Below are 14,592 nucleotides of genomic sequence, written 5' to 3'. Positions count from 1 at the left end.
AGCCTGAGGTGCCCCGTTGACCAGCGTACAAGTCAACCCCCAAAGTTTACAATGCCTGAGGTGAGCCGTTGATCGCCGTATATTACACAGATTGATCTGCTGGGCATTGGCTGGAGGTGATTTCTATCATGGAGCATGCGATGAAAATATGAAGCGAGCGTTAAGTGGAAAGTAATAGAAATGACCAAGAAAACCAAAAACTGCACTGCTCCAAGAAAATTTGGTTAGAGATTAGAGGAAGAAAAACGAGACTTTAAGAAACATGCCAAAAAGGCAATGTTCTTTGAGAAAAGGAATCAGTCTTTGGCCAGAGTTAGAAAATCACGTTGCAGAATGGGTAAGTGAACAAAGGCAAGGGTGTTACATAATCACCCAAAATAAAATAAGAACATTTGCACTGCAGTGGGACAAGTCTCACTCAGACCTCAGTGATAATTTTGAGCTACAGTAGGCTGGTGTAATCATTCAATTTGCATTGGGGAATATTGGAAACATGGATTTAACTCCCATGAATTTTGACATGTTAAGTAATTGAACAGTGGAATGGAAAGGTGGTAAAACTGCAAACCAGAAGTACAGGGCACAAAAGGACCAGGTTTACCGTGATGTTATTGTGCATGGTCGACAGGACAAAGTTAAGACCCATGATAATCTTCAAACGCAAAATTAAACCAAAAATGAAAATCCCTGCAGGCATTTTTGTACATTTTCATGAAAGAGGATGGATGGATGAAAATGGTGTAAAACTATAGATAGACAATGTGTGGAACAGGTGGCCACAGTTTATGCAAAGAACGGAATTTGCTGGTCTGGGATATGTTTCGTAGCCACTTAACTGAGAAAACTAAAAATAGATTAGGACTACTTAATACCTACGTGGAGGTTATCCTGGGTGGTTTGACGTTTATATTGCAACCTCTCAATGTCTGCTTGAACAAGACATTCAAAGACTATGTGCGCGAGGAATGGCATACATGAATGTCAAGTGGAGAAAAGTCATTTACAAAAGACAGGGCAATGCCTGCTGCACCACTTGATATCCTGTGTTACTTTGTGCTGAAGGCATGGGACGAAGTTAGAGACTGATAAAAGTGCGGTATCTCTTATGCATTTGGTGGCATGAAAGACGAGTTCTTGTGGGACACTGATGACGAAGCTGAAATCACCTCATCAGATACAGACTGGGACCCATATGATGACTTTAAACAGTGAGGATATGGATGTGTTTGATGCCATCTTTGCTTCAGATGATGATAGTGAGAATGGTCTTGAAGGAATCTAATTGTATTGTTGTTTTCAATAAAAATCTGTCACAGTTGTGATTTTATTTTGGATTTTCACGAGCCGACATATATGGCGAAACAGTTTTTCGCAGGATCAGCGCGGATTGGACTTAGCTGAATTTAAGGTCTCAAAAGTATACCCGACGTACAAGTTGACCCCGATTGTCTTTTTTTAAAAGTTTTTTTGGGTTTCACAACTCGATTTATATACCGTAATATACAGTAAGCTACAGATACTTGAATCTGAAATCGCTAAAACAGAAATACTAGAAGAGCCCAGCTAGTTGAACAGAAACATTAACTAGTTTCTCTTTCTGGACGCTGTTGTACACACGCTTCTGGTTTTGTTTTCAATTGGGCCTTTCATATTAACTAGTCCGTACCGACAGTAGTGTCAAGAACTCTGACTCTTGATTGGTCAGAATTTTCATTTCATAATATTACATTCTACCAAGAAATGATAAAATGAATAGATGATCTAATCTTTGAGAGACTAATTTTCATTGTACAGGAGAGTAATTCATTTATTCTATCCTAAATAAAGATTCTCTCACATTATGGAATTACCACATTTTTTCTCTCTGAAGAATTACAAGTTAAAATTTAAAGGAAAATGTACAAAAAGAATGACAAACTTACCAACCATAATTGGAGATCCTTGCATATCAAAATGTTCAGAAAGTTCTCTGGCACTTGTAAGAAAATCAGAACTTTGCCTGCAAAGGATTCAATTCATTATTGTCTTAGGTCAAGAACAAAACTCATTTCTTATTTCAGCTATACCGTGCAAGTCCCTTAATAAATAGGTTGGAATTATGAGTCTTATTAATAAGTTTCTGCACGATACATCTAAAAGTTATGACTAATGAAAAAGTATCAGATTCACAGCCTGTATTGCCATTTTATGTCAAGCAAAGCCACATCATCTGCGCATGCATCAAGAAAATTGAAAAAAAATCCTTCTTTACCCAAATTCCAAGAGAGTGAATTTTATTCTTTTTTACACATTTTAGGCAGTGATTTGTGAACTTACATGACCTGAATGGATGTAACACGATGGTCACCTATAGCCAGCTATCACGTGTCCCAAACTTGGATGTGTGACTGGGGACAATATACTTTTCATTCCACTATCTTGGTGTATGGCTTCCAATTCAATAAATGTTAAGTAATTAAAAAGCAATACTGGCTAACAGGTCAATACCAGCAAGAAGTTGCTAAGGACAATGGACAAATTAAATGAGTGGAGGTTAATGTGAGGCTACAATTCTACTCTGGATTCAAGCAAAATAAATCACATTAATTACTTAATGACAAAAAGCTAGAAGCTATTCAACACAAGAGGTATTTGGCGTTTTCACAAAAATCTAGTGAAGAGATGCAAAAAATAAGTTAAAAAAATGGTAATACAGGTACAACATTAGCCTCTGTTTTGAAGCAGAATACTAAATACAAGTTTATGGTCACATGTATCAAGGCTCAGTGATTTAAAAAAGTTCAGACAGTGCAGAACTGCAGATTATAGAAAGAGATCAGTTGGTACAGAGGAAAGGCAATATATTTTTACCTTTTTAAGGTTCATTCACAAGTTTGATAACATCAGGAATGAAAGGGCACCTAGGAAAAGAATTGGTCCCCTTTTAAGTTCAGCATGGCCATCTTTGTGTGGAACTACAGGAGGTAGGCGAGTTTTTAAATGAATGTTTCTCATCAGTCTTTACTTTGGAAAAGATGACGGAATTGAAGCAAATGAGCTGCGATGTCCTGGACCATTTATGAATTATCAGTGAGTAGGTGTTGGAGCAGATTAAAAACAAATCTTTGGGCCTTACCAAGTATATCCCAAGACATTGTGGGAAGCAAGGGCTACAACTGTGGAGATCCTTACAGAGATATTTGCATAATCTATCATTAATTAAGTTTTGGAAGACAGGAAGGTGGCTAATGTAACATTATTTAAGGGCAGCCAGAAAACTACAAGCCTGATATCACGAGTGAGAAGGTTCAGGAAAAGATTCTGAAAGACAGAATCTACCAGTACTTACTTAGATTGGCAGGGATTGATTAGAGATGGTCAGCATAACTTTTTGCATGGGAAACCAGGTCTCATGATTTTAATAGTTTTTTGAAGAGATGACCAAACATATTGGACGTTGTCAATATGGACTTTAGCAAGATCTTTAACAAAGTCCTGCATGGCAGGCTAGTCTGAAAGGTCGGATCACATGGGATCCAAGGCAAACCGGCCAACTGGATTTAAAACTTCGGACTTGAAGATTTAAGAGTTAATCAAACTGAAGTATTTAAAATGATAGCAGAATCTAATAGAGTTAATGCAGTATTTTCTCTCTTGTTCAGGAATAATGTAGTCATTAAATATTAAGTGGTATAGATAAACCAAGCCCATTACAGAATGTTAAAGCAGAGTAAATGAGTTGATAATAGAACCTATGTGTAATTCTGTACAATTGGAAAATACTTCATTATTTTTCTTACTGGAGGCTCAAGATCTTTGATGTTATATCCATTGTATTTAAAACTGTCTGTATCTCAAAAGATCCAATCCAATCCGTTGATCCCACAAAATCAGGAGATTTATCTCCAGCCTTTACCAATCTCTGAAAATGCAAATATAAACAATTTTCAGAAATACAATATTAAAAAAGGCAGAAAACACAACATCTCTTATGGCTTTAACCTTTCCAGAGAAATTTACATATCCTTTTATCAATGCATGTTAATGCCATACCTTTTTAATGGTGTCTTAGAATAGAAACCTATCAAGCAATGATGTCACTCTGGGTACATTAGTTCTGTTTGATTCCGAAAATGCAAAAGGATTTGGCAAGCACAAAAATTCTGTGAAAGAGGGGAACAGAGATGCTTCCTATTATTGAAAGCAATAAAAGATACTGATTTAGTCAATTAAATGAGTAAACAGGAGGGGTAAACAGATGATAAGTGGACCAAGAAGGGATGAAGGATGGCATACAGATGGTATCTGGGGTGAGAGGAGGAGGAGTGGGTGAAAAAGAATAGCAGTCTGTGGCATGTTTGGGGGAGAGGGGGAGAGAGAGAGAGAGATCTGGATCTGTGGGAGAGAAAGGAAAGGGCCATTTTCCTATGAAAAAAAGCTATAAATTTGTTAAGATATCTAGCGGTACTTAAAATAGTTATCCCGGGGCAGCAAAACGGACTGTTTTCGGATCCGGAGAAAGCACGAGAATTTGAAGAATGCCTGCAAGACAGAAAGAGAGATGAAGAGATGTAACAAGAACAAAGAACGACGACAAACTACATATAAAGATGTAAAAAAATGTATAAGTAAGAACTAAAGGAGGGAAGTAAGGGAGAACGGGGGAAAAAAGGAGGGGTTAAAAAAAGAAAAAGAAAAAGAGAAGAAAAGAGGGGGAGCTTTGTTTTAATGTGAAGATATGTCTTTTCTGGAGGGAGTTGGGTGGGAGAGAATAACAGTCACTGCGAAATCAGTTGACATTTGCGAACGGGTTCACAGTCTGAATGGAGAGGGGTGTTGTAGTTGCCCAGCAAGGGATAAGGGGTGACTCAGAGAGGGGGGTGGGAAAACACTTGGGGCTAAGGGAATTTTAAATGTGGGAGTGGTTGAAGTATTTTATGTTTTAGAAGTGTTGTCATACAGTGCATTCAAAAAAGGAAAACTGAGAAATGAAAATGGGGAAAAGGGGAAAGGTGGTGGTGAGGAAACGGAAATGAGAACTATAAAATGAATATCTTCCCAAGGATACAATACCTATTTCAATCGTTACCAATTCCCTTAACAGAGAAATTCTTCAATGAACTAAAGAGAATAATAAGGAAATTCTTATGGAAAGGGGAGAAACCGAGGATAGCACTAGATAAATTAACAGAATGGTACAAACATGGGGGCTTACAGCTACCAAACTTTAAGAATTATTATAGAGCAGCACAAATAAGATATCTATCAGATTTTTATCAACAAGGGAAAAACCAGATTGGACCAGGTTAGAGCTAGATAAAATAGGGAGAAGATACCAGAAAATAAACTTTATAAGTAGGCTGAAAAGCTGGTGCAACATAGAAGTTCACCAGTACTGCACCATCTGCTCAACATTTGGAAGAAGATTCACGTAGAAAGGAAAAAAACAAATTACCAACTACCAAAATTATTATTGATGCAAAATCAACTAATCCCTTTCACAATAGATAACCTTTCCTTTAGAGAATGGGAGAGAAAAGGGATCAAAGAATAGAAAATTGTTTTTTGGGAAATAATTTATTATCTTTTGAACAAATGAAGTGCAAATATAGTATAACTCACAGTACAATGTTTGCATACCACCAACTGAAAACCTACTTGAAGGACAAATTGGGAAGCAGGCTGAGGTTACCATAAGGAAGCAGCTTTGAATATGTGATTACAGACACAATGATAATTAAAAGATTTATAACAAACATGTACATCAAGCTGCAAGTGAAAGAGAACGATGAAATAAGCTGTAAACCCAAAGAAAAATGGGAACAAGATCTAAACATAAAGATAAAAAATGAAAAATGGGAAAAGCTATGCTCCGGAACTATGAGAAATACAATAAACACGAGATTACGCATGATACAATATAATTGGTTACACAGGTTATATACCAAGCCCCAAAATTTAAATAAATGGGACCCAACAGTATCAGATAGATGTTTTCGCTGTAAGAAGGAAACGAGAACAACAGTACACGCAATTTGGGCATATGAGAAAGTGAAAAAGTTTTGGGAAGATCTAAATCAGGTATTAATTAAAATCACAAAAAGCAACATACCAAAAAATCCAGAGATCTTTCTTCTAAGTAATATAAGTAAAGAATTAGGCCTCAAACTGGATGAAGCGCAAGAAAGATTTATTATGATAGCCTTAGCTGTAGCAAAAAAATGTATAATGTCAACTTGGAAATCAGAAGAGAGCCTGAGAGTACAGCAATGGTACATGGAAATTAATAAATGTATTCCATTGGAAAAAATAACATATAATTTAAAAAATAAAATCACATTATTTGAACATATTTGGTAACCGTACATGGAACACAACAGAGAGGGCCTACCGCGGACCTCCACCCCCTAAAATGAGAGAATGAGAAGACAAAATTAACCGACCCAGTGTGTAGAAGTAGATGACACAATTTTCTTGTTTATTTTCATTGTGTGATGACATTGTTTAATGGGTTTATTATATTGTATATGTTGAACGTTTAATGGGTTTGGAGGGGGGTGTGAGGGAGGGAGGGGAGGGGAGGGGGGAAAAAAGGGGAGAAAATGATACTGTGTATATTCAAGAGGGAAATGTTTGTGTGTATTTTGATTAATATGGTTCATAGTGTGAAAAAAAATTAAAAATGATTAGACTACAACAGACCATTTGAAAGGTTTTTTTTTACCCGAGGCTTAAAAGCCATTTACTATCTACACCTCAGCATTGCCAACATGAATAGGGGAGTGAGCTCAACTACTCCTCTGGAGATCTATGACCAGCTATTTGGTCTTGCTGACAATAAAGAGGTTGTTCTAGCACCAAGTCACCAGTCTCCCTTCTACATTCCAACTCATTGTTCTTTGAGATCTGACAGTGATGTCGTCTGCATAGTCATAGCTGGAGTTGAAGCAGTGTTTGGCATGGGAGGCTGAGTATTCAGTCATGCATGGACCACATTAAGGATGATCTTGGAGCAGATGTCACCAATCTTCACAGGATTTCTACCTGCATGAGTGGATCTAATTGTAGAGGGGGCGGGGGGGGGGGGGGTGTCCTCCCTAGATGCTGGCTGACTCTCCAAATCCCTCAAATCCCACAAAGTTTGTGTTTTGCTTTGGGGTAAAGTAAGTACTGATTCAAGAAAACAGCTAAATTTTAATTCTTCATCTTGTACATAGAAGCAAATCAGTCTTACTAAAGCCAGGATTGTCACAGCTGGAAGAGAACAAGGCCTAGAGTTTGGACTAAGAGCAGCAATTGACACTATTACAACGATTCAGCAAGACTGAATGTCATGCCAGTTAGTGCATTTTAGTAGGATGTTACTTTAAAGCTTAATTATCTGTTGATGAAGGGGAAGAAGACCAGTAGGACCTAGCAAGAGTTCCAAAAGTACGTCATTATTCTCCAAATTAGTATTTATCTTGGAATACTGAAGAAAATCACTATTCAAGATCAAAATTAAGCCCTTAGAGTAATGTGAATCAGCTGCATGGAGTGGAGATAGAAAGAAAAGGGAGCTACAATCATTAGTTCAGGTAGCAAAGAGAGTGAACGCGACCACAAAGTGGGGTACCAAGATTGCATAACACTTCCTAGTGCCAGAGTCAAGGTACAGTTCATTCTGAGGTGGGATGGTTGTGGTCCATTTCAACACCAGTGACAGGAGGAAAAAAAACCCTGCAGGCAGATGGGATGGGAGAGGGTATTAAAAAAACAAAAACAATGAGTGTAACCACTGAGGGCAGAAGTTGATGGTGGGTACAAATGAACACATGGCAACAGTTTTGCTGCAAGACAGTAAGCTTTAGATTACTTGTAAAGGTGGCATCTGCACAGTTGCATCCCAACAGTGCTTGAATCAATATTCTTCCAGACATTTTCAACGCCATTGGATAGGGTTTAAAACTAATTTGACAGGAAAATGGTCAAGTGAAGAGAGGTCATCCAATCAGCACATGCTCTTGAGGGGGGGGGAAACAGAATGAGGAAGAGCAGAAGAAAACTGAGAAGGCAGTTTCATCTGTTACGGTTCTTCAGGTCATACTATATTATCTCAATGTTAGTAAGGTTCAACTAACTGCCTGCCGCTGTTAAGGCTAAATCAGCTGCTAAAATATGCTAACTGTGAATTGTGCTAATGAGGTCTTCAACAATCCTAAATAGGTGAAAATGAAAAATTGAGCATTGATGCATGCAGATTGCTGGTAGATAGGGCAAAGGTTTTAGTTTTTATTTTGGTTCAGTTCAATAGAGTTTTTTTCTCCCCAAGTTTTCTATCAGTGTTCTGATATTAAGATGTGTTAAGTGTGTTGAAAATTTTTCCAAGCAGCATTGCCCCCTTCCACAATGACCACTTTAGTATTCTTCTCATTTTAGTTTTCATCATAGACAATAAAAGAGATACCCAGCATATATCTCAAGGCTTTCATCAAGATAATGGCTACTTGTTTATTACTCACCATACTTCGAGTGCGTCACAAATAATTTTCAAAACCCTCTTAAATATAATTGCTGCAAAGCTGGCTTGCATATTACAGAGTTCTCACTGCACAATTTCATTTGAACAGCTCACCAAGAATTCTATCCACTTGAATCATCGTAACACCCAAATGCACAATTACGCAAATTCATGATAATCTCCCCTTTCTCATTTCCTTTCTAATTTAGTTGGTTTGTGACAGTGACACTTGTACTTTACAGGTTTACACTTGATTTGTTTTACTTTTTATAAGTGATTCTGTAGCCACTCGCTACTCAAAGTACACACACACACACACACACACACACACACACACACACACACACACACACACACACACACACACACACACACACACACACACACACACACACACACACACACACACACGCACACACACACACACGAGTGTAGTCAGGTATAGTTCTGGTTTATTGGGGCTGAAGCCCAACTTTTATACAGTTTACTTTCCTGCCATTTGCTGAAGTCACCGCCCGCATAACAGTAGCTGGTTTCCCATGTGCGGGTACATTCTTTCATGACAATAACTTCTTCCCTGTGTGCTGTCCCTATCTGTTGGCTGTGCAGCGGGGCCAGCGTCATGTTGAGGATGTTGGCTCCTACGCTGCCTTAGTCGCTGGTTTGCTTGCTGGGGCCAGTGCCACTGCACGGTCTGCTGACTCTTGGTTGCGCTCACCGCCCAGAGCACTGGCCTGATTGTCGCTGTGGCGTGTCGCTATAGTACATTGCATAGCTACTTTGAAAGTTGACAAAGAGTTCTACCAGTAACTACATGCAGTGCCCACTATAATGTTTGGGACAAAGACATTTTTTCTCTCTGCGCTCTACAGTTTTAAATTTGTGATCAAGCAATTCACATGTAATTAACCCTTTGGATTCTGGCAATTTTTAATCTTTCATAATATGTATTCCAGACTGGGTTCATGGGTAAACTACAGTATGAACACCATATGAACCAGCTAGTGGATGGGTGTAAAAATCTGTCCTGTAAAATAGGGACACAGAGTATATGCACTTGTTGGTAGTAAATGTGGTTGTTAGTAGACCCTGAAAACTGGGACAGAGTCCAAAGGGTTAAAGTGCATATTTCAGATTTTGTTCAAGGTTATTTGTATACATTTTGGTTTGACCAGGTACAAATTACAACACTTTTTATACATTGACCCCTCATTTCAGGGCACCATAATATTTGGGACACAGCAATGATATGTTAGTCATACTTAGTATTTTATTGCATATCCCTTTCATGCAATGACTGCTTGAAGTCTGTGATTCATAGGCATCATCAGGTACTGAGTATCTTCTCTGGTGATGCTATGCCAGGACTCTTCAGATCCTGCTTGTCCCCTTAAGTTTTCTCTTCTGCATGCAGAATTGGATTTAGCTCAGGTGATCTTAAATGACTTGGCCATTTAAGAATTTTCCACTTTTTGCTTTGAACAGCTCCTTTGTGCTTTATAAGCATGTTTGGGATCATTGTCTTATGTCATTGTGTCGCCCAATGAGTTTGGAGGGATTTGTTAAAACTTGAGCAGATGAGATGTTTCTATACACCTCAGAATTCCTTTTGCTACTGCCATCTGCAGTTAGCTCATAAATGAAGATAAATGCCCAGGCCATAACACCTCATCACCATGTTTTACAGATGAGGTGATATGCTTTGGATCTTGAGCAGTTCCTTTCGACCTCCAAAATTTGCTCTCACCATCACTCTGATACAGGTTAATCTTGGTCTCATCTGTCCCCAAGATATTTTTCCAGAATTCTGTCAGCTCTTTTAAATACTTTATGGCAAACTATAATCTGGCCTTCCCATTTCTTTGGCTAATTAGTGGTTTGTATATTGCAATGTAGCCTCTGTGTTTCTGTTCATGATGTCTTCTACAGACAGTAGTCGGTGACACGTCCATACCTGCCTCCTGACAGTGTTTCTGATCTGTCACACAGGTGTTTGGGGATTTTTCTTCATTATGATAAGAATTTTTCCTGTCATTACCAGAGGCGTCTTCCTTGGCCGACCGGTCGGTCTCTTTTCGATTATTGAGCTCACCAGTTCACTCTTTCTTCTTAATGGTGTTCCAAACATTTGATGTTGATAATCTTAAGGTTTGGCTGACGTTCCTTACTGTTTTATTCTTGTTTTTCAGCCTTATAATGACTTCTTTAATTGGCACAACTCTGGTCCTCATGTTGAAAAATGGCAACTACAGACCCCAAAAATGATCAAAAGCACAGAAGCAAGCCGAGTTCTCTTAGACCTGCACCAATGAAACATTTAAACATATCTGAGTAAACATATGAGGGAACAAATGAGGGAACTATGTATAAAAAGTGTTCGATTACAAATATAAAATTGTGGAGCACAGGAGCAAATAAAGGAAAAATGTGTCTTTGTCCCAAACATTATGAAGGGCACTGTACAAAACACTTGTGTGGTGTAACTCCTCCAGGCCATAGCTACATATTGTCGAGGGATTAAAAAAAACGTGAAGGAATTGCAAATGGAGCAGAACCTGGTCCAATAATCAAAAGAGCTTGTTTCTTGATCCCATGATCAAATGAACATTACTGATGAAGCAGCTGAAAATAATTGGCCTAAATGAAGTTCTGCAGCAATATCCTCGGAGTCTGAGGTTTGGTCCATGATATGCTAAATATGATACTGTAGCGGGCCAAGCAACCGCGCAGTTAAACAGACCAAATTGCCCCCCCGTTGTCTGACACAAGATGGCATAGAAACATAGAAGATAGGAGCAGGAGTAGGTCATTTGATCCTTCGAGCCTGCTCCGCCATTCAACGAGATCATGGCTGATCTTAAAGTTCAGTACCCTGTCCCCGCCTTCTCTCCGTAACCTTTAATACACTTATACTGAAGAAATAGATCTAATTCCATCTTAAATATATTTAATGAACCTGCCTCTACTGCCCTCTGTGTCAATGAATTCCACAGATTCACCACCCTCTGGGTAAAGAAATTCCTCCTCATTTCGGTCCTAAATGGTTTGCCTATTATCCTCAAACCATGGCCCCGGGTTCTGGATTTTCCCATCATTGGAAACATCCCATCTGCATCCATTCTGTCCAGATCTGCCAGAATTTTATATGTCTCTATGATCCCCTCTCAATCTTCTAAACTCCAGCGAGTACAATCCCAATTTGTGCAATCTTTCCTCATAAGACATTCCTGCCTTTCCAGGTATCAGCCTGGTGAATCGCCTCTGCACTCCCTCCATTGCAAGAACATCCTTCCTTAGATAAGGTGACCAAAACTGCACACAATATTCCAGGTGGGGTCTCACCAAGGCCCTGTACAGCTGCAGTAAGGTATCCTTGTTCCTATACTCAAACCCTCTTGATATGAAGGCCAACATACCATTTGCCTTTTTAACTGCCTGCTGTACCTGCATGCTCGCCTTCAGAGACTGGTGTACAAGTACCCCTAGGTCTCTCTGCACTTCCCCATCTCCCAATCTATTGCCATTCAAATAGTAATCTGCCCTCCGGTTTGTATTACCAAAGTGGATAACCTCACATTTATCCACATTGTAGTGCATTTGCCATGTATCTGCCCAGTCCCTCAATTTATCCCAATCACACTGGAGCTTCCTGACCCCCTCTTCCGTGCACACAACCCCTCCTAGCTTAGTGTCATCTGCAAATTTGGAGATATTACATCCAATCCCCTCATCCAGATCATTAATGTAAATTGTGAACAGCTGGGGTCCCAGTACAGATCCCTGTGGCACCCCACTGGTCACCGCCTGCCACTCAGAAAATGAGCCATTTATCCCAACTCTCTGTCTTCTACCTGCCAGCCAGTTCTCAATCCACATCAATACTTTGCCCCCAATCCCATGAGCCTTGATTTTGGAAGCCAGTCATTTACGCGGGACCTTATCGAAGGCCTTTTGGAAGTCCAGGTACACCACATCCACTGGCTCTCCCCCATCTATTTTACCTGTCACCATCTCAAAGAATTCCAATAGATTTGTCAAACACGATTTACCTTCTCTGCTAGTCATATGCTCCGCTATTACATACTTAATAATGGATTCCATCATTTTTCCCACTACTGATGTAAGGCTCACCGGCCTATAATTCCCCGCTTTTTCTCTACTCCCCTTTTTAAATAGTGGGGTAACATTAGCTACCCTCCAATCCATGGGTACTGATCCTGAGTCTATCGAGTTCTGGAAAATAATTCTTAAAGCATCTGCTATCTGAATGGCCACTTCCTTGGGTACCCTAGGATGTAGATTATCAGGCCCTTGGGATTTATCTGCCTTCAATCCCATCAATTTCCCCAAGACCATGTCCTTAGAGATACTGATTTCTTTCAGTTCCTCCCTTGCATTAGTCTCTATGTTTCCCAACATCCTTGGGAGGTTATTTGTATCCTCTCTTGTAAAAACAGAACTAAAGTAAGAATTTAATTGGTCTGCCATTTCCTTATTCCTCATTATATATTCCCCTGATTCCGACTGCAAAGGACCTACTCTGGATTTCACCAATCTTTTCCTCTTGACATATTTATAAAAGCTTTTGCAGTCGGTTTTTATATTTGCCGCAAGCTTACTTTCGTAATTTATTTTTACTCTCTTGATTAATCCCTTTGTCCTCCTTTGGTGCATCTTGAACTGCTCCCAGTCTTCGGTTGTGGTACTTTTTTTAGTCAATTGATATGCTCTCTCTTTGGATCTAATGCTGTCTCTAATTTCCCTTGTTATCCATGGTTGAGTCACCTTTTATGGTTTATTTTTATGCCAAACCGGTATAAACGATTTCTGCAATTTCTCCATTAGATCTGTGAATGCTTTCCATTATCTATCCACAGTCAACTCCCCCATAAACACCACCCAATCAATCTTACTCAACTCCCGTCTCATACCATCATAATTCCCTTTATTTAAATTCAGGACCTTAGTCTCAGTTTTAATTTCATCACTCTCCATGTCGAGTGAGAATTCGATCATATTGTGATCGCTCCTACCCAAAGGGCCTCGTACAACAAGATTGTTGATTAGCCCCTTATCATTGCATAATACCAAATCTAAAATGGCCTGCTCCCGAGTTGGTTCCTCGACATATTGGTCTAGATAACCGTCCCGTAAACATTCAAGGAATTCCTCCTCCTCAGTATTTTTACTAATTTGGCTAGTCCAATCTATATGCAAATTAAAGTCTCCCATGATGACAGCTGTTCCCTTATTGCATGCTTTTCTCATTTCTCTTTTAATGCCTGCCCTCACCTCTACACTACTATGGGCCCCCCTTCCCTTCCGAGAAGCCCGCAGTTGGAGATACACGTTTTCCAGGGGACAGCATCGCTTCCGTGTTGTGTGCTGCTGGATGGGGAGTGATGCCATAACACACTGACGTCACTTCCTAAGGCCAGCACACTCCTCACAGTAAGAAGGCGGTATCCTCAAGCAGCGCAAGTAATTCAAAAGTTCAGTTACTGGTTCACCTCGTGCTGTGTGGAGGTCTCTCATTTCAGTAGTGCTGCCGTTAGCAGACATTACACTGATGGCTCCGACAGTTCCAACTTCTTTGGAACCCACCTCGAACATGACAAAATGAAGTATGCTACTGACAACTACAGTCGCTATAGCTGCAACCAAACTGTTGGCGTGCATTTGCCGCCCTTCTGGGCAAATTAGCCCAGGAAGTGGTTACAGCTGGCTGAGTCACAGTTCCAGATCAGAAGCATTGTCTTGGAGGATACCAAGTTCTAGTACATCGTTAGCACCCCGGACGCCGCTACTGCAGCAAAAGTAAGCTCCTTCATGGAAAATCCTCCAATGGAGCGTAAGTATGAACAATTCCGGTGTTTCCTCCTCGATTTCATGGAACTCAGCTGACTCAAGCGTGGCGTCCGGATCCGAATATGCAAGGCCTGGGCAATAGGAACCCTTCCGAGCTCATGCATGAAATGGTGGCCTTTGCGGACAGACACACAAACTGTTTCTTGTTCGAGGCCCCGTTCCTCTCCAAGCTACCAGTGCACATTTCCTTGGCATGGATTTCAGTGCCCCACACCTGGTAGCCAAAGAAGCAGACAGACTTTTCC

General features: G+C 39.9%; 1 protein-coding gene across 6 annotated transcripts in view; it reads right to left on the bottom strand.

The window, feature by feature from the left end:
* ufsp2 (ufm1-specific peptidase 2) overlaps window positions 1-14,592 on the bottom strand; it is an 82,282-nt gene that overhangs the window by 7,519 nt on the left and 60,171 nt on the right. For all 6 annotated transcript variants that reach the window (XM_069939554.1, XM_069939558.1, XM_069939588.1 and 3 more), the window contains 2 exons: window positions 3,780-3,901; window positions 1,923-1,999 (listed from right to left, as the gene is read on the bottom strand). In XM_069939554.1, coding sequence (XP_069795655.1) covers window positions 1,923-1,999; window positions 3,780-3,901 — 199 coding nt within the window. The remainder of the gene's footprint in view (window positions 1-1,922; window positions 2,000-3,779; window positions 3,902-14,592) is intronic.

This window comes from Narcine bancroftii, chromosome 1, assembly GCF_036971445.1.
Source record: "Narcine bancroftii isolate sNarBan1 chromosome 1, sNarBan1.hap1, whole genome shotgun sequence".
Lineage (NCBI taxonomy): Eukaryota > Metazoa > Chordata > Chondrichthyes > Torpediniformes > Narcinidae > Narcine > Narcine bancroftii.
This window is presented reverse-complemented; position numbering and strand designations above follow the sequence as displayed.